Source organism: Thermobia domestica, chromosome 10, assembly GCF_964235325.1.
Source record: "Thermobia domestica chromosome 10, izTheDome1.hap1.1, whole genome shotgun sequence".
In the NCBI taxonomy this organism is placed as follows: domain Eukaryota; kingdom Metazoa; phylum Arthropoda; class Insecta; order Zygentoma; family Lepismatidae; genus Thermobia; species Thermobia domestica.
This window is the reverse complement of record NC_137463.1, coordinates 16453640-16473060: the sequence shown is the minus strand read 5'-3', so window position 1 is coordinate 16473060 and position 19421 is coordinate 16453640. Positions and strand designations below refer to the sequence as shown.

Below are 19421 nucleotides of genomic sequence, written 5' to 3'. Positions count from 1 at the left end.
GAGATTGTACAAAAATTGGAAGGCAATCGTGGATGACTTTGGCAATAATTTCAACAGAATTTCTTGTTGTTGCGAAATTTGACGCAGAAACAATAACCAAGCCTATTCCAAGGTATGTCTTGTTTTCATTTAACCTATAGCTATAGATTAGTTTACAATATGTTCATATATGTTCACAGTACACCCTGTTTCAAAAAGAATATACGTATTACGAAGAATTATTTTGTCCAAACTATCGATCGCTGCGCCTCGGCCCGACTTTTGGAGAAACGAATACATAGTTTAGTTTATATTAATAGCCGCTAGATGTCAGTTGTCTTCTGTTTTGCTTGGTAACCGTCATATGTTTAAAATGGCTACTCCGCAGCAGAAATCATTTTGTGTTCTCGAGTTTGCGAACTGCAATTCCGTGATTACAGTACAAAGACGTTTCAAGTTGAGGTACCAAATTGATCCTCCGAACGGGTGGAACATTCGCAGATGGTATCGACAGTTTGTAGATACAGGATGTATATGTAAAGGAAAGAGTCACGGCCACCCTCGTGTTCCTGAAGAAAATGTTGCTCGAATTCAAACTGCTTTCCAACGTAGTCCTTCAAAATCAACTCGTCGTGCCAGTCAGGAATTACAAGTGCCGACAACAATTTGGCGTGTTTTGAGACATCGGTTGGTTATGAAGCCATACAAGTTACAGCTGTTACAAGCTCTTCGTCCTGATGACAAACGCAAACGTGTGGCATTTTGTAACGAGATTCTGGATGTTATTGACAATGACAACACTTTTGCACAACGAACCGTGTTCAGTGATGAAGCGACTTTCCGTGTTAGTGGTCAGGTAAACAGACAAACATGTTCGAATTTGGGGCCTACAGAACCCACATGCAGTCATTGAACATATACGAGATTCGCCCATAGTCAATGTGTTTTGTGCGATATCCCGATCATCTGTTTACGGCCCATTCTTCTTTAATGGAAACACGGTTAACAATCAGCAGTATCTCGCTATGTTACAAAACTGATTGTTTCCGAGGCTGCACGAAGACAACTTCATTTTTCAACAAGACGGGGCACCCCCTCACTGGAGTCGCCAAGTGCGTGAATATCTGAATAAAACTCTATCGAACCGTTGGATTGGTCGTGAAGGAGCTGGCGACTTAGCATGTCTCAGCTGGCCTCCATGATCACCGGATTTTACACCCTGTGACTTCTTCCTGTGTGGTTTCGTTAAAGACAACGTTTATGTACCACCACTCCCACAGAACCTGGAAGAGTTGAAGAACCGAATCCGTTCTGCCATAAAATCAGTGACACAGGACATGCTTGCCCGAGTATGGGAGGAATTTAAGTATCGATGTGATATTGTTCGTGTCGCTGATGGAGGACATATTGAACATCTGTAATTTGAACTTTGAACTTGAGAGGTTCGTAAATATGTGTGTAAAATTTCATATTCGTATGTCTTAAAGTTGAATAAATATATGCATTCGAAATACGTATATTCTTTTTGAAATAGGGTGTATTACTATTTTAAAATGATTTTACCCATAACTAAAATAACAACTAAAATGTTCTTTTTTCTTGAAGTGTTTTCTGATATACCAGTATATAAAAACCTAATGAAGAGCTAATGAGCTTCTTTTTTTTCTATTTGTTTATGCATTTTGTTATTTTTTTAAATGTAAATTTACTTTTAAACACTAAAATGGTTGACGTCAAAATGAATGATGAGGTTTATTTTATAATTCAACATTTTCAACAGGAAACTCTATTTATCAGTTGACAAAGTAACTATGCACCTGTCATGCACTAAGCCAACAATACCTAAGTATCAACTTGCTGAGACTAGATTGCATAGTGACTGGTGTGACTTGTATTATTTCGTTGAGTAGTAATGGTCTATATCATTTGCATAGAAATCCGCGTCAAGTTTTCGTAGCTACTATGAGGCAGCGGTTTTGACATAATCACACGCCAGATAATGGTAGAGAGCCATTTTTTCCTTTAGAACAGGGAAAAGGTGAAAGTCACTGGAGCTAGGTCAGGACTGTAGAAGGGGTATTTTAGTCATTCCAAGCTGATGTCAGTTGTCGAAGTACTGGGTCTACCGCTGTATCCAGGGTTGGGCATTAACAGTATTGGTCCGTCTTTCTTTGAAGGCACAACATCACTTCTCTATGTGTTGCTTTGAAATTTAGTCCTCCTCATACATCTTTACAATCTGCCTATGGAGGTTCATGGTATAGTGTTTTTGTTCCACAGGAACCGCACCACTAACCAATTCACTTGCACTTTTGACCAATTTTCCAAACGAGTCATCATTTTAAATGTCCGTTTCTCAGGTATACATGATTGGAATCCGAAGTCTTCAAACCTATACCAAGACAGATATATATTAATCTACAAATAAATTTTCGTTAAGTGACAATGAATAACATAAAAGTTTTATTTTTTTGAACTTTTTTTTTCGATCATCTCTCGTCGAACGGCAATGTGCAATGAGAAAGAAAAACATCTATAGTTGAAGATCACACGATTATCTCTTTAGGAGGCAGCGTGTAGAAAACTGAGCAGACGAAGATAATGTAAAAGAGGCGACCTCTCTGATTTCTTAAGAGGACAAATTATTGTTGACGCTCGGCTATGTGGTGTGAGAGACACGAAAGTGCAAAACCTCATCAGCGAAGAGGAACAGTGGTCAGAAGAGAACCCTCAGTGACAGGTTGCGTTGATCATTAAAGCGGACTATTACTTAGAACCGTCATGTGACTGCGGTCAAGTGACAGAGGAGCTCAAGTAACATCTCCCACAGCGTCAACAATCACGGGCCGCAAGGAGTTACACGGGCCGCAAGTCCGGATATATAAGCAAAATCAAATAATAAAATAAATAGGCACATATGTACGATAAATTGAAAAAAATAAGCAAAAGCAAATAGACGAAAATCAAATTAAAAGAATTGTTTTTCTGAAATCCTACCTTACTCGAGGATGTTTCAAGTGGCACTTTGACTCAGTGGTGGAGTACGCGCCTCTGATGCGTGGTGTCCCTGGTTCGATCCCCGACCAAGTAAATTTGTGGTGGACATAATCAAGTTCAGGGGTTTTCTTGAGGTATCCCGTTTCCTCTCACATTTTTATTTTACCAATTCTCCCATTATCATTCACTTGCCTTAGTCATCGTCTCCTTTAGCCTAAAGGGCATAATTGTGGTACGTTAAACTGAAATATTTCATTTTGTATCTGTAACTTGTCCATGTATGAGTGGCTGCTGAAAAGTTCGTAGCCCAACCCAGATGTGCACGTGGAATGATGAAATTTTAGTTATTCTACGTACTGCCCTCGAAGTTCAATTCACTTCTTTACGCGGTGCTCCAATTTTTGCAGATCAGTTTTCGTGGCACTGACCATCTCCTGATTAGATCCAAAATGGTGTCCTTTTAAGTGTTGTTTTTGCTTGGGAAATAAGTAATAGTCTGACAGAGCTAAACCTGGGGAATACGAAAGATTATCTAAACATTAAAACCCTAAATCATGGAGTGTCAGTTGCGATTGCAGTTCTCAATGGACGAAGTCATTTTCCTGAAGGAACAAACAGAATGCTTTTATTTCAATTTTCATCGGCGTTGTACTTTCAGTTTTGTGAGTAGTGCAGAGTGATACTCTGCATTAAATGTCTGATCCTTGAATAGGTAGTCTATGAGTACGACTCCATCCTTATTTCAGCCTACAAATACTTTCCCAGCCGACTTCTCTCTTGAACTTCTTGAGGCGAGAGGAAGCTGAATGCCGCCACTCTATTGGCTGTGTTTCGTTTCAGGATCGTAGTGGTATAACCATGTTTCATCCATCAAGAGTTTTCAAGTGTCACACTCCGATTTGCATGAAACTCTTGGAGTGAGTAAAACAATCAAAAGTAGGACATACGTGTTTATATATATCGGCCAACGTGGTGGATGAAGGGGGTAACACCCCCTAAAGTGCGAACATAGGGTAATATGACACATTTTAGCAAGGCCATAACTAGCAACGCACAATGAGAATTTGCTTGAAACCCTTGGAGTGAATAAATGAATCAAAAGTAGGATGAAGGGGATAAACACTCCCCTAAACTGCGAACATGCACAACACTACACCTATTAAGAAGACCATAACAAGTTAAGCCGTTAGAAATACACATTGGCTCATGTTGGAAAATAGTTATAAGTTTGGTCACTTTACGTGAAACAATATTGAGCGCCCGTTTAAATGCTCACAACCATGTTTTTGAGGTCGTAAATGAAGAGAGGTTATGCTCCTGACTTGCCTGGAGAGCTCTTCGCCGTTGCAGATCTACGTCATGCAGCGGTAAATGTGGACCGACGGCGGTTTGAAAGTTCTGAAGCACGGCAAGCGACATCTCGCGCAATTGTCTTTGCGTGTTCCAACTGAAGAGACTTGCTTTTCGCAACGGTACGACTGTTTTCGGGACGTTACTTTCTTGTAGTGCCGCATAACGGACGTTCAGATAATCTCTCTTGTTTTTCACTCTTCCATAATTTTAACTGCGTTCCTCTTGTATTCCAAGTCCACAGACTCACAACTCATAATACCGCAGGTTCCCGATACTCTCCTTCGCACATACTCCTCGTAAGTTTCATCCACTTCCGTAAAGTCGGCGATATAATTTGGTTCTATGACATACTCATCCAAACCCTTCAGCCAACACTTTGGCCGATTAAAAAAAAAAAAAAAAAAAAAAAAAAAAAAAAAAAAAAAAAAAAAAAAAAGTCCTATTTTTGATTCCTTTATTCACTCCAGGAGCTTCAAGTAAATTCCCATTGTGTGTTGTTGGTTATGGCTTTGCTAAAATGTGTCATAACACTTCGTTCGCACTTTGGGGGGGGAGGGGTGTTTGACCCCTTCATCTCCCACGTTAACCGATATATATATATATATAAACACGTATGTTCTACTTTTGATTCCTTTATTCACTCCAGGAGTTTCAAGAAAATTCTCAGTATGCGTTGCTGGTTATGGCCTTGCTAAAATGCGTCATATTGCCCTATGTTCGCACTTTAGGAGAGTGTTTACCCCCTTCATCCCCCACGTTGGCCGATGTAAAAGAACACGTATGTCCTACTGTGGTTCCTTTATTCGCTCCAGGAGTTTCAAGCAAATCGGAGTGTGACACTTGAAAACCCTTGCTTGTTAGTATTAGTGACAGAAATTGATCGACACTGAGGTCAAAATGGGAGATGACTTCTCTTGATTTCCCCACTCTGTCAGACTTTTGATCTGCTGACAAGAGTTTTGGAACCCATTTTACCGAGAGCTTGCGCAGCCCAAATCAGTTTGAATTATGCTATCTACGCGTTCCCGAGAAATGCTTACAATCTCTGCCACACGTTTTGCTGAGATTCTGCGATTTTCAAGAATAATGTTAGGAATTTTATGCATAATTTCGGAGTCAGTCACTGTATTTGGTCTTCCTGCACGTGACGTTGATGAATCTGTTGAGAAATCGCCACGTTTAAACTGGGCCACCAACTTCTTCACCACTGCGTATGACAGAGGAGGATCCCATAGGGTTTCACTGATTTCCTCATGAATTGCTTCGGTGACTTTCATTGGTGGAACAAAAATTTGATGACAGCTGTCGGTGACAGTGTAAATGCTTTTTCAGGCCGGCCATTCTGAGTGAGGTTTTCTTGGGTTTTTCTCATTCACACCAGGATAATGCCGCGATGGTACCTAACAAATAGATCTCAGGCCGCTTCCTTTCTTCCTTCCCTTTCCTCGGATAGTGTGATCGCCTAGGGACGTCATCCTTCATACGTGACTGGCTAACATGGCCACAGATACCGAAAGCCCAGAAATCTAATTCCTAAATCCTTGACAACTCTGATCTCGATGTTCGTGAAATTCGCATGTTGGGCACACATGATCACTTCATGGGCTGAAAAGCACAAAGAGAATTTCGTTATTAGTATGAAAATTTGTGTTTGTAGATACAGAGGGATGTTTTGTAAAATTGTACAATTTCATCATTCTATCTCTATTCTTTCTGGGTTAGGCTACGAATCTTTCAGCAGCTTTTCATAATAGTGTAAACCTTAATAATAAGAATCTATTCTTACAGGCATATTACCATATTCTGGTTAGTCGGTGGCTCCATAGTTTTAGGATGGACAATATGGAAATTTTTCCTTTCGCCAGGATCTCATAGAAAGTAAGTGCAAATTATACGAACTACATACAGAGCTAAGAGTAGTTACAAGAATATATAAAATGTCCTACGTTGAGAGTGAATGTGTAAAGGGATCTATATTCTGTTCACTGATAGATTCTTTAATGGAAACATTAATTATTACTGTTCTTGGAATATGGTAAGTTGCAGGTTATCGGTAACACATTGTCTTCCATTTCCTTTCGTTTCATATATAATAACCGAGTTTTAGTTCATCGAGTCTGATGCATAGGTCTGCTATAAGAAATTGATTAAGTTAATTTTATTAAGATTTTCTTCTTAACTTTATTATTTATGTATTTATTTATTTATTTTTACTGCCACACAGACCATTTAAAATATTTACACTTTCTGATGCTGAATGCCTTCGCCACCCTTGCTTTTTTTTTTTTTTTTTAGACCATTCATTTATTTGGGGAATTATTTTTCTGTTCGCTTTCAAATAAGTTGGATTTTAATGACGTAATTTTACTCATTTCTCCTTTAACTCTTGTCGAGTGTGTCTTGGTTTTTCAAAATGAATTTGCATTATACCTAGTCTTACTGTAAATACTGTCCCAAAGTTTTAAATACATTGACACAAAATGATTAAGAGATATTTTAATATCCTAATAACGTAAATTACGTGGATACATTATGAACCAAAATCAACGAAGTAAGAGACTTTTAAGTAGATTTGTGAAGTAGAAATCAACGAAGTGACGGACTTTTAAGTACATTTGTGAAATAGAAATAAATGAAATGAGGGACTTTTAAGTAGATTTGAGGTAGAAATCAGTAAATTCCATCCATTAAAATTACCGTTCATTTCAATTAAAAAAAAAAAAAATAATTTGTCTCATAAATCAATCAGCTAAGAAACAAAGATAGCGCAGGTATTTAACACTGTTAACATGCTGATTCCTGAAAAAATTGATTTATTCAAGAAATTAGATCTCTTTTCTGTTATGTATTGTATTTGACTTATTTCTAGTCAGGTACTTAAAAAAAAAATGCTAACAAATGTCAGATGCACCCCTGTTCCAGTCATTAGGATATATTTTAATATTTTACGAGAAATGAGATAATCATAGAGATTTTTTCACCATGTCTATAGATAGAAATTCAATGAAAAGCCAGGCAGTGAAAAGGTTTGACTGAGAAAGCTGGGATGCATAGTGGTTAGCTTATCAGCACGGTAAGCCGTAAAATAGGTTTCTATCCCAGACCCAGTTACACTTTTCGCTCTTTCGTTTTTTTAAACGGCTTATCGGCGAACAATCTGTAACAAAGCCGCAGACTATACTTGCAGAAAATTTGGTTAAGCATACAATTATTATAAACTATCATTTTGAATTTAGTGCGTGCAGCAGCATATGTTTAAAATTCTGGAAACATACTCAGCTATCCAGTTACAGTCTTTTCTTTTATGTTTGCGTTTTGAAATTAGACTTTCCTGTCTTTTTCTAAATCCAAATAGATTAAGTCTATTGTCGTTTGCACAATAATTTGGTCTCAGTAGTTATAAATTATTAGGAACGGTATTTTTCTCTGATCCAAGAGTAAGAATATTCATATGTACTTGTGGAAGAAACATATAGCATAGAAATGGATCCTTTTTGTTTGTTTGTTTCATTATACTTTTTTCTATGGCTACATGTGCAGACAGTTTTCTAATGAACATTGCAATTTTTGTTTTACCTTTAAAAACCAGAAGAAAGCGTCGCTACCTGAAAGTCTAATTTCTGAGTGAGTGTTCTGTATTGAAAGGTGGTAAGTTTAGGCGTAGGTGTAGTAGTGTTTGTTCCTTGCAATTTCTGTACCAATAGCACTAAATAATAATCATATTAAATGTCTTTTTTGGTTTTACTTGGATGTTTTGTGTGTTTCAAATCGGAGTTGTAAGGCTTTGTAGTATTTATTACATTTAACATACATTTATAAATAATACATGAAATGAAAGAGTAAATCAAACAGTTTTTGCTACACGTGTTCAATGTGAGTACCATTCATCACACGGCACACATCGAGTCGATAGGCGAGTTCTTCCGAAACCTTGATTAGAGTGGAGAATTGCTGTAACCACTGCTTCAATCCTTTTTCTTGGTAGCGGAGGCAATACATATGATCCTTTATTAATCCCCAAAGGTGAACGTGGAGACCATACGAAACAAGGCCCACAAACTTTCCGCCGGGGTAGGGCACAAAACACATTAAATTTAGGGCGTCTCGTTGCAACTGTACCATCTCGTGGGATTTGCTAACCACTAAATGCAAACATTATGAGTGTTCACATCACCACTTCAGTGAAATGTCAATTCATCATTGAAGACGACAGGATTTAGAAAATCTTCATTGTCATGCAGCAACTAGTCGCCATCTTTCCTACTAGCGCTTTCTAACGGCAGACAGAGGAAACAGTGTATGCACATGCGTGCGTACAAAACTGTTTGAGTTGCTCTTTCATTTGATGTATTATTTATAATTGTAAGTTAATTGTAATAAATAGTACAAAACCTTAAAACTCCGATATTATTTAGAAACATCCTGTATATCGAAATAAAAGGTGCTTACATAATGCGCTATAAAGTGCACTCGATGGAGCGTAGTGTTGAAAGAAGCAAAGTAAAGGAAAATAATAGTTGATATACGCTGGAAGTTGTATTTGAATTTATATGACGAAAGAATGTGTAACCGAGTAGAAAGAGAGGAGCAAACAAATAATTAGAGCCCTGCTCATTAGTTTAGTGGCTAGTGCGCGCGTGCGTTTTTGGCGTATGAAGTCCCAATGAGAGAGCACTGAAATTTGAACTTACCTTATATTATTGATGTACATCTCATATAGCCTCGTTGCTGAAAAGGAACTATAAACCTCAATCCGACCAACCAAATAAGTGGGTAGGGAGTGACTCTTTCAACATGGCCGATAGTGACAAATGACCGAAAATTTGGTATTTATTAATATTGCTCGTTCAGTCTTCGGCCTTCACGCCCGCTGGTTTAATGGCTAGCGTCTGCACCTTTGGTGGACAGGGTCCCGGGTCGAGTCCCTGTGAGAAAGCACTGAAATTCTAACGCATTCCAATCGATCGAATTATACCTTAGGTCCATGTTTCATATAGTCTCGGTGCTGAAAGAAATGGTAAATTCCGAGTCCTAACCAACCAGCTTGTTGAGTCTTGAAAGTTCTGTCTATTAAAAGTTCCTAGTTTCTTTTTGTGTAAGAGATATGATCCGAAAATAAGGTTACAAAGCCTGCAGTGACACGTGTATATATTATTTCATATAACCAATACATTAGGTTATTTTTCGACAGTCTCCATATTGATTGAGGCACTCATCTCATCGTGGAATGAATTTGAAGATTCCTTTCTGGTAAAAATCCTGTGTTTGCTTGTTCAGCCACGTTGTCACGAAGTGTTTCACTTCCTCGTCTGAAGCGAAGCGACGGCCTCCTAGATGCTTCTTCAAGTGCAGAAATAGGTGAAAGTCGCTTGGAGCGAGGTCCGGGCTGTAGGGAAGATGGTCGACGATGTCCCAGCGAAACTCCTTCAACAGCGTGGTGATCTCGGCTGTATGGCGCGCGTTTTCTCTGCGAGCTGCAAACTTTTGACACTATTCCATGATATGCTGATGGGACATTACAGTCTCTCCGTAAATCTCTTATCAGCTGCCGGTGAATTTCAGCCGCGGTTATATGTTTCGTTCACAGAAATTGAATAACTAGACGGACTTCTTCGAGAGACCAGTTTTCCAGACGAGTCGCTATTTGTGCCTACCTACAACTAGCGCCGTAGATGTCGGGTGGGGGGAACTCTGCATAGTTGCCAACTCCATGTATTAAAATTACCGCACATTCCTCATTCCTCTATAACAGACGAAACTCCAGACATATCTTCCTTGTAACCTTAGTTTCTGATCCTCCCTCGTATTACCTTTTATTTTGATTTATTAATGGCTCTACGATGTTTATGAGAACTATTTTCGTCCATTTGATGTTTAGAATCACTTCCGGAAGTTTGGGTCACTGTATTTTGTGATTTAATATATTTAGAATTGTCATCTCTCTTCCTAAAATGTAAAACAGGTAGTACATTAGAACTTAGCAACTATATACTGTTCGTATTTAGTAAAATGAATGTGATGCTTTACGTGTCTTCACAGCGAAAATCAAAACTTCTGTTTCTGCTTAATAGCACGTGCAAACAAACGTAGAGAAAAATCAGTTGTGCGTTATTGGTGGTAACTTATATTAAATAACTATAATGCATAAATATGCCATTGTGAAACCAAAGTTAAAACATTAACTAATAAGCTTTCAACATTAAAACATAATTACTACATTATAACAACACAGGAACTTTATATTTCGTACGATAACATAATAACGAGTTAAAACCAAGCAGAAGTATTAAAGGAAAAATAAATTTAAAATAACTGCAACCTACTGATAATGGCAAGCGAATCTGCCGAAACTATTTAGGAAAATGCAAGCATGACGCGCAGTGTGTGATGAGTTATTAACATGCTTCATTTTCTGTCGCTAAAAAACAAATCCGTAAAAATTAATATTCTGAGTGAATAAATTGTCAAGTAATTAAGTTCTTTGTTGTAATTTAGGAGAAGGAGTCCGCATGATGTAGCAGAGAGGCGCCAGCGATGGACAGTTGTTAGTTCCTACGAACTTGGCAAGTATGGCCTCAATAATGATTCTTTATCTAATGGAGATTATAGCCCTGTTTCATCTTAGTATTGATGTCTTGTTATTGTGTTAGTACTGCTAAGTTATTTCGTACTGGAAAACAGTATAAAGCTGTGTATGTAAAGTCATTTCACAGTATATGTAAGTTGATAACTAAATTGTTAAATGCTTCGAGAAGTAAGATATGAAGAATTTACTCTTAGATTGTTCAAGTACAAAGGAAACGAAATTTATAATTTGGTAACAGTATTTGAAAAAAGTATATAAGAATATAACTGCGTTATCGCTTTCGGAAACAAAGGCCGTTCAAGTTGTAAGCATTATATAATATATATATTTTGATATATATGTCAGACAAATTGATATAACATTTTCGTAGTCTGCATATTGTGTAATATGCAAATTTTTTGTGTACTGTTTTTAATTAGTGAGTGTGTAGAATAGTTTACCATGCTTAAATTATTATGCCCCGTTATTTTTAATTGTTGATACCAAAGCTGATTTTCTAGCATTATGTAAAACGTATTTTGTAATTATGTAAAGTAGTTCTAAACGAAGTAAATTGTATAAGAAAGAAAATGCTAGATACTGAAAAATCACATTGGATGCGGAACACAGAACGAATTGGCAATTGAAATGTTGTTTGTTTCTTTGTCCGTTTTTTTTTTTTTTTTAATGTACAGGGTGTTTCACGTTTTGCATCTAGATCGGTCACTATTGCTGTAATAGATACTTTTTAACTTTTACTTCGTGCAGTGATGCAGAGTTACAACCGTGGGGATATTGGCTAGATAAGAATTTCCTTGGTGTGTGAACTTACAAACAAATATTTTCCTCCATGTCTACTCCTTCGTGTTCCTTAACTTCGTTCTTCCTCATCGTCTTCCTCTTCTTTTCCTTCCCTTTACGATTGCCTTTATACCTTAAGGAACCCGCAGGTTAATCGTGGCAGAAACAAAAGCTAACCCTTGAATTGCTATCCAATGAGAATAAGAATTGTTATTATCCCCTTTCCTCAGATCTTGTCTAATATTATCTACTCATTCTCTTCTTGTCTTGTCCAATGATCCTTGTATTAACTGCTTTCCAGCTAATAGTATAATTCTGCTTCTATTTCCCACGTAAGTTCTGTATCCGCTTCTTTTAGACGGTTTGATTTGTGTCGAGTGCATATATCGACTAAAAGTAAGTAAATTTTAACGTGAAAAATAAAATGGGGAAAAAATAGTTACGTAAATCGCAAAAATTAAAATAATCAGGTAGTCCCACGTCCCACAAGATCCCACTCTTAAATATTTTTTTCGATATTTTATATCATTTTTCGTAAATTTAAAACAAAATATAGCTTCTCCCGATTTCTTTACTTTTTTCTTTTTTAATCCAAATTTTTCTGCAAGTATGCAAAAATTTGCCTTTAGGCGTGCATTGTGAACGATCTTTTTGGTTTATGTCAGATTAATAAAAATCTATAAATTCTTTACCACAAGTTCATAATTATATTTCAATAATGTAACAATCAGTATGTTGACTCGGGACAAAAATTTCTGTTCTGTATACTGAGTTTTAGAAATATTAAATTACGTTTTAAACTTTTGACCACGATTTCGGCTATTGAGACTACTGTGGATCGGCTTGAAATCAAAATCCCAGTCAGGCATAAAAAGTTTACGGTTTGGACGTTGAATTCTATAAATTTATAACAATTTAAGGACTTTCAAAGAGTCAGGTTTATTTTTAATATGACTGTCCATTTAGAACAATTAGTATTTTCTAAGAAAAAAATAACTTCTGTTAAAACAAACAAACAAACAAAAAAAAAAAAAAAAAACCAGATCGTAAGCATATCAAAATGAATATTAAATTGTTGATGAATATATCGTGGAACACCCTGTATACATAAATGTCTAACATTAGAATAATATTGTAAAATAATGAATATCCAGAGATGAATGTGTAATAATAATAATAATAAAAAAGAAAGGAATGAGGTTAATCATACGTTGGTATCCCGGAATGAGGTGACAGTGAAATGATTGTGTACATTCCTTCGATTTTTGTAAAAAAAAATCATTTACAAACGTATTATTTAGTTAAAATCAACTGTTTATTTATCAAATTAAACTTCGTTTTTCAATCACAGGATGTTTCATTGATAATGTGTGTAAGTTCGTTCATTAAAATATATTTTCTTGTGTTTATTTGCAATTTTATTAATCAGCTTGAGTAAGTTTAATTAGAAATATCTAAACGTATGTATACCAAAGAATTAAAGAAAAATATATGTTTGATATTTATGGAAGAAATGGAACATCCTAGAAGAAGAAACGTGCAGTAGATTTTTTTAAAATCCAATTTTGACAACGTGTGTTTGTAGAAGTTTACAAAACGCTTGATTTTTTTAAAACCTTATTGGAGCATTTGTTCCATTCCTTTTGTATTGGTTCCATCGATAGATCGTGACCATTCCTTTACCTTTACGTACCCATCTATCCGTCCTTAGTATTATTATTATATTATTATTATTATTATTATGCGTGTGTGTGTGTGTATGTGTTTGGTATTTGCACTGTTTCATTTCATAACATGTTTTAACTTGTTGTTCGGTTTGTTGGTAGTTTGTGTTTGGTGAATAATTTCCTAAGTGCAGACAGGAATGGTCATGAGAACTAAATGTACTTTTAATTTTGTTAAAACCAGAGTGAGTAAAGATTGTGTTCTAGTTCTGTTACATATTGTATTTACTCGAATAACACGTACGTAATTTCTAATCGGTGTACAATGACTGATGACATCGTCGTTAATAAAGAGGCATAAGGAAACTAAGGCACAAATCACAATGTACTATGCAGTGCAGGAAAAACAATAAAATTAAATCATGTGTACAATATACAAAATTCTCGTGCACAAGAGTCTGGTAAATTGCTCTAAAATTGGTACGCTAGATCCAGTGTTCGATTGTCGGCCGAAGCCAACCTGCACTAGGCTATGAAGGATGAACATCAGATTAAATCGAAAGCAAACATGTTTTTCTCGTATGGAGACAGGCCCGTATTATTTAGGTAAGTGCTATTCTGTGCTCGAGCACAGGACGGCAAAATTTTGGATTTTTTTTTTCAAGGTTCACAAGTAATATTTAAAACTAGCAACCCGCAGAGTCCCACGGAACTGCGAGAAAATATGTTAATGTCTTTAATTCACTGTAATTACGATAGTTACTAATTAGCTAGCTTATATGATTGTTTTTAAAAAGTCATACTCTCTCACCCCCACCTCAAGGGATGGGGATAAACTTGAAACGTTGTGAAAACTAATACCGTTAAACTCAGTGACCTCGAAAACTATGAATTCAACACTAATATCTGTCGTTTTCAATTACTTTTAAAATCTCGCCCCCTCCCGGGGGAGTGGAATATGACCTTGAAGTTGAATTGGATTAAAACTGTGATCTCAGTGACCCTAAAAACTATGAATTCAACTCTAATATTGGTCGTTTTCGATTATTTTTGAAATATCCCCATGTTATTCTTATGAAGACTTTGCACCCCCCATATTAGGCCATGTAAAATTACGTTGTAGCTTTTGTAACTTGTAATACCTAAACTGCTACTCAACAAGAGGTGGTATGTTCGCAAAATCACGACTTGTTTCCTTGTTTGAGACATAAGTTTGTGTGTACATGGACGCACAATATATAAATACGGGCCTGGAGACAGGTATTTGTTTTATTCAAAATAAGAGCTTTTATGAGGCTTGCATTAAATATTAACCATATTTTACAGGAATCAAAACGTGTGAACCACCTATATTCTTAAATAATAAAAGAACGAAACATGAGTCAAGTGAAAACAGTTTTTTTTTTTTTTTTCGTTTTGGAAAGTACACTTATATTCTTTTGTGATTAGAAAAAATAGAACAATCAGATCGTAATAAATAACTTGATTACCCTACAGCCAGATGATTTAATGTGTGTTGAGTAGACCAGCTCCCAGTGCCATCATTTTGTCTAATTCTTAATTTAAGAAATTCCTGAATTGCCTTACAATGCTGGTCAAAATCGACAATGATATGCCTCTTTCCGCTTCTAAGGAATTCTGAACCCAGGGCAGAGTACACCAAAGGCAATCGCCCTAAGTACTGAAGAGTTCTATTCTGTACAAAAGTTTGTAGTCAACAGTTTGTCTTTGAAATAAAAATATATGTGGTTATCGGGTAAATATGGTATTTACAGGATAACATTACAAATAATCGTTGATTTTATTGTTTGTTTTATGTACTGAGAAGGTCAAAGTTATTCCTCAAGTCTTCGTTGTTTTGTAATGAAAATTTTATTTTGTATATTCTATGTATTGTTTAAAGTGGGTCGATTCTAATCATTTTCCAACACTTAGTTAAGCGACCTATTAATGTATTAAGTTTGCTTTTTTTTTTTTCTTTCTTTAATTTATGTTGGATGTTTGCAGAATTAAGCATCTGAATAGCAAATAAAATCGAGAATGTTTAAGAGACAAGCCAGCGACAGAAAATTGTGTTTCAGAGCCTTGCATTAAGTTCATTTCCTGTTTCTGTCTACTCTGCTAAATTTGTGATCATTCTCCTACGCTTTTAGTTTACTTTGCTCTGTACTGACAATCCAGCCACATCGCCAATAACACTGAACTAGCGCGGCGTAACCATAAAACATACAACTTTCTACCGTTTATTTCAAGACAATACAAATGCACAGGTTTAAAATTGTATATTAAATGACATCAAATCGAACTGACGGTACTGTATGTAAATCACAATGTACAGTCATTAACAAAAGTGCATACCAGCGTCTATATCCATTTGATCATAGCTTTGGAACTGCTGGATCAGTTTGAATTTATATAGCTCTGTGAAAAAAAAAAAAATAAATAAAATAAAAAGGAATCACTTTACAACTCTCCGTTGTTATCTTCTATATATATAAAAGAGAACGTACAAAATCCTTTGTCCGCTCATCACGCTAATACGGCTGAACCAATTTCTTTCATTTTTGGGGGGTTATTAGGATTTGGACCCTAGATGTTTTTTATCATATCACTTTAATTTTTAATTACCAGTGTCTTGAGATAATTGACCATTCAAGTGTCCATAACGTACAAATCCTTTGTTATTAGTTCATCATAGGTAAAAATAAACGTATTTATATGCAACCCGCATGACCGTGTCACTCGGCGGGTTAACATAAATGACAGGCGATATACAGCGGAAAATAGCTTGAATCTTCTGTTTAAAATTTTTTAATTGATTTGCTTATTTTTACAGACACTTTTACAATATTCCAGCACCGGGATGACCGCAGCGAAGCGGGGCGGGTTAACATAAATGACAGGCGATATAATGTTAAGATTTACTGCAATCTTCTATGGTTTTTATCATATCACTTGAAAGCGAAAAAGTAAAAATTATCTAAGTAACAAAGTTTATTGCGTTCCGGGGTGACCGCAGCGAAGCGGGGTGAACGCTGCTAGTCGTAAATTAAAATCGGAATAAGTTTTTCCTTGTCTTGACCTTTTGTTGTGGCAAAACTTGAGTTTTAGGTTACAGTAAATCCCACAGTAAGAGTTTTAGCCCTAGCCTTGCCATACATTTTGTCATAACGACGGGGTGTTATTTAGTTTCTCCCGCAAATCACTTGGTAGTGACTAGCTCACTTCTTGGTAATGATTACGGTTCGTTATTTGTAATTGTGATGGGTATAAATGCAATGTAGACGTTTGGCATAAAATGTACCGTGCATAAAACACGAACCAACTTTTGCTAAGTGGTTCCTAAAAACCACGAATGCTATCTAACAGTCATGGCAAGAGCTCAGCAGTGGTTCGGAGTAGTGATGGGCAAAAAACCGGGAAAATATTTTTGGGTTTTTTCCTTGTGTTTAAACCCAGGTTATTTTTTTTCCCATTTTGGGAAAATATGAGGGTTTTTTCATATAACGACGAGAAAAAATATATGATATCTTTTATCTACAAGTATTTTTTATTTATAAGTGTATCTCTCTTGACATGGAAAAAATTACAGGTTCTTTACGAATGTAATAATACAGTTCTCGTAAATTTTATTATTTTATGAAAATTTGGACGTTGCAAATAATTTTTGTGTGAAATAAGAGAATACCAAGCATGATAATAATGGTATATTGTTTACGTAGTTTGTTATTGCATATTGAATGACGAAGTCTGTTGCAACAAAGTTGCTTAATGACTAATAAAAAATGATTATGAAGGTAACCTACGGAGCTTCAACCACAAATATCAATAATGTCGGGAAGTTAGTGGTTGGCTGGCCGCACTGCTCATAACTTATCTCTAGGTCAATTAAAATTACGTTGATTTTAGTAAGAAATAGCAAAAGAACTTACGTATATATATATATATATATATATATATATATATATATATATATATATATATATATATATTTATTTATTTATTTATTTATTTATTTCACATTAGAAAAATAAATCTCAGATGGAATTCCGATTACGGGAATTAGGCTAGGTGAGCTTGTTTTGGTTAGCGATGCGTAAATTTTTGCGGTATAAGTTCTCGTTGAGGCTCACGTTTACTCGAGCTCGAGCTCACATCCTTTAATGAGACTTGCAGTCACCAGCCTCACGTTCACTAATTTTGTTCGGGTACATACTCATTTCGACTCGGGTTTTCCATTCCTCAGTAGAGCTCGCCCTCATTAATCTCAATTGCATTCGTACTCGCAGTGGGACTTGCATTCACTTGGGCTCATGTTCAATTTCGTTCGGACCTCCGGTCGTTATCTTCAGTGCAACTCTGGTTCATACTTTCAGTGGCGCTTGGGCTTACTCGGGATGGTGTTCGTTAATTTCACTTGTTCTTGCGCTTATTTAGGCTCGGGCTCCGCAGCCTCAAATTCGTTCGCACTTTGGGTCACTTCCCTCAACGGGACTCGTGCTCACTATCCTCAGTTACACTTGCTCTTACTTGGGCTTGCAAATAATAAAAACTTCGTTCAGACTTGGAATCATTACCTTTAATGGAACTTGGACTCATTTCTTTCTGAGAGACACTCGCTGACATGGGCTCAGGCTCACTCGAATCTCAGTTAGTTTCGTGATCAAGCTCATTTCCGATTGTTTCCTTAATTTTCAAGAATAAATTTTGTAGTTTCTAATTTTAACTTACAAGATATTGATTATACTAGGTAAGTTGAGCCAACAAAGATGGCGTGTGCAGTATGGGTACATTCTCTATTTTATAACATCCTTGAAAATTGACGTACACTACACTGGTAAACATTCTGAAAATTAAAAGCAATAAACATCAACAAAAAATAACGTATTTTTGCTTAAACACCCATTTTTTGCGTGGGAAAATACGATTTGGGAGAAACGGGTTTAAACCCAAAATATATTTTCCCTCCCACTGGGTTTTCCCCTCGCCCATCTCTAGTCCCGAGCGCTAGGGAGTCAGTAGGGAGCAGGCGCGTCAGTGATGGTGGGTATACGCATAAACGTGTCGTTTACAACGGCTCACTATAAATCACAGTACCGACTCTGGAGCCCTCAGTGGATTTGAGTATCACAGCCCTCAGTGATACTAAATGCCATCCTGACGACATTTTGTGTGAGTATTTCGGTATATGGTTCCACTTATTATTTCTCGCGATGGATTAGCATATATTACTGGTTATTCAATATACCTATAGCATGTTAAGATTTCATTTAAGATGCTAGAAATATTTACCAAAGTCAGACACCTATTTCAGAAATCTTGGCTACGGTACGTTCCCATTTGTATATTTCTTGGTAAAACTTGTATATGTCCGTATGTTCTGATTATTCTTGGGAGGTTACCGCCAGAAATATTATGTTTAATATAATTAATAATCTTTATTTTTGTCTTTTAATTACTGTATTTCAATCCATAGAATGCCTGTAGAATATGTTAGAATCGTCCTATCATTTAACGAAAATGTTTAAGCAAATTGTGCTTTAGTGGTAGTTCTTTTCTGCACCATTTCAAGCCAAGTGCTCTTGCATAATTTTCATAAAATAATGATAATGCACTGTTCTAGTAATTTGTTTTATGCATATGAACGTTTCATTTACCCATAATCATCTATTCGTGGATGTAATTACAAAGTATGTGTGTAATTAAAAATTTTATATTTTGTCAAATGTGCAAGTTTTAAAAATAACGTATTTAGCGCGAAAAGGTTTCAACAAGGTCTATATAACTTTTCCTGGGATTAGAAACGAAAAGAAAAGGGATATGATTACCAGGAATATATATATAATTTTATTAAAGGAAACCAATTTGAATTTCTGAGTAATCTCTAGTTTTGCTAATGTTATTTTCGAAGTATAATGTATGTACCATGGATCATATTTTTACTTTGAAAAATATGCAAGAGTTTACTAGATTATTTTCGTTGTTCTTTCACTGGTTTAAACTGTTGTAATTCCTATAATGTAAGCATTATTTTTTTATGTCAAGCACTATCATTGAAAAAT

The 19421-nt window shown here is 36.0% G+C and overlaps 1 protein-coding gene across 4 annotated transcripts in view; it reads left to right on the top strand.

The window, feature by feature from the left end:
• The window catches only part of LOC145662320 (phosphatidylserine synthase 2-like), a 54445-nt gene extending 37174 nt beyond the window's left edge, over positions 1 to 17271 (top strand). For all 4 annotated transcript variants that reach the window (XM_081727773.1, XM_081727772.1, XM_081727774.1 and 1 more), the window contains exons 10-12: positions 2 to 112; positions 6118 to 6207; positions 10825 to 17271. In XM_081727773.1, the coding sequence (XP_081583899.1) occupies positions 2 to 112; positions 6118 to 6207; positions 10825 to 10954 (331 nt within the window). In that variant the 3' untranslated portion in view covers positions 10955 to 17271. The remainder of the gene's footprint in view (position 1; positions 113 to 6117; positions 6208 to 10824) is intronic.
• The last annotated feature ends 2150 nt before the right edge of the window (positions 17272 to 19421 follow it).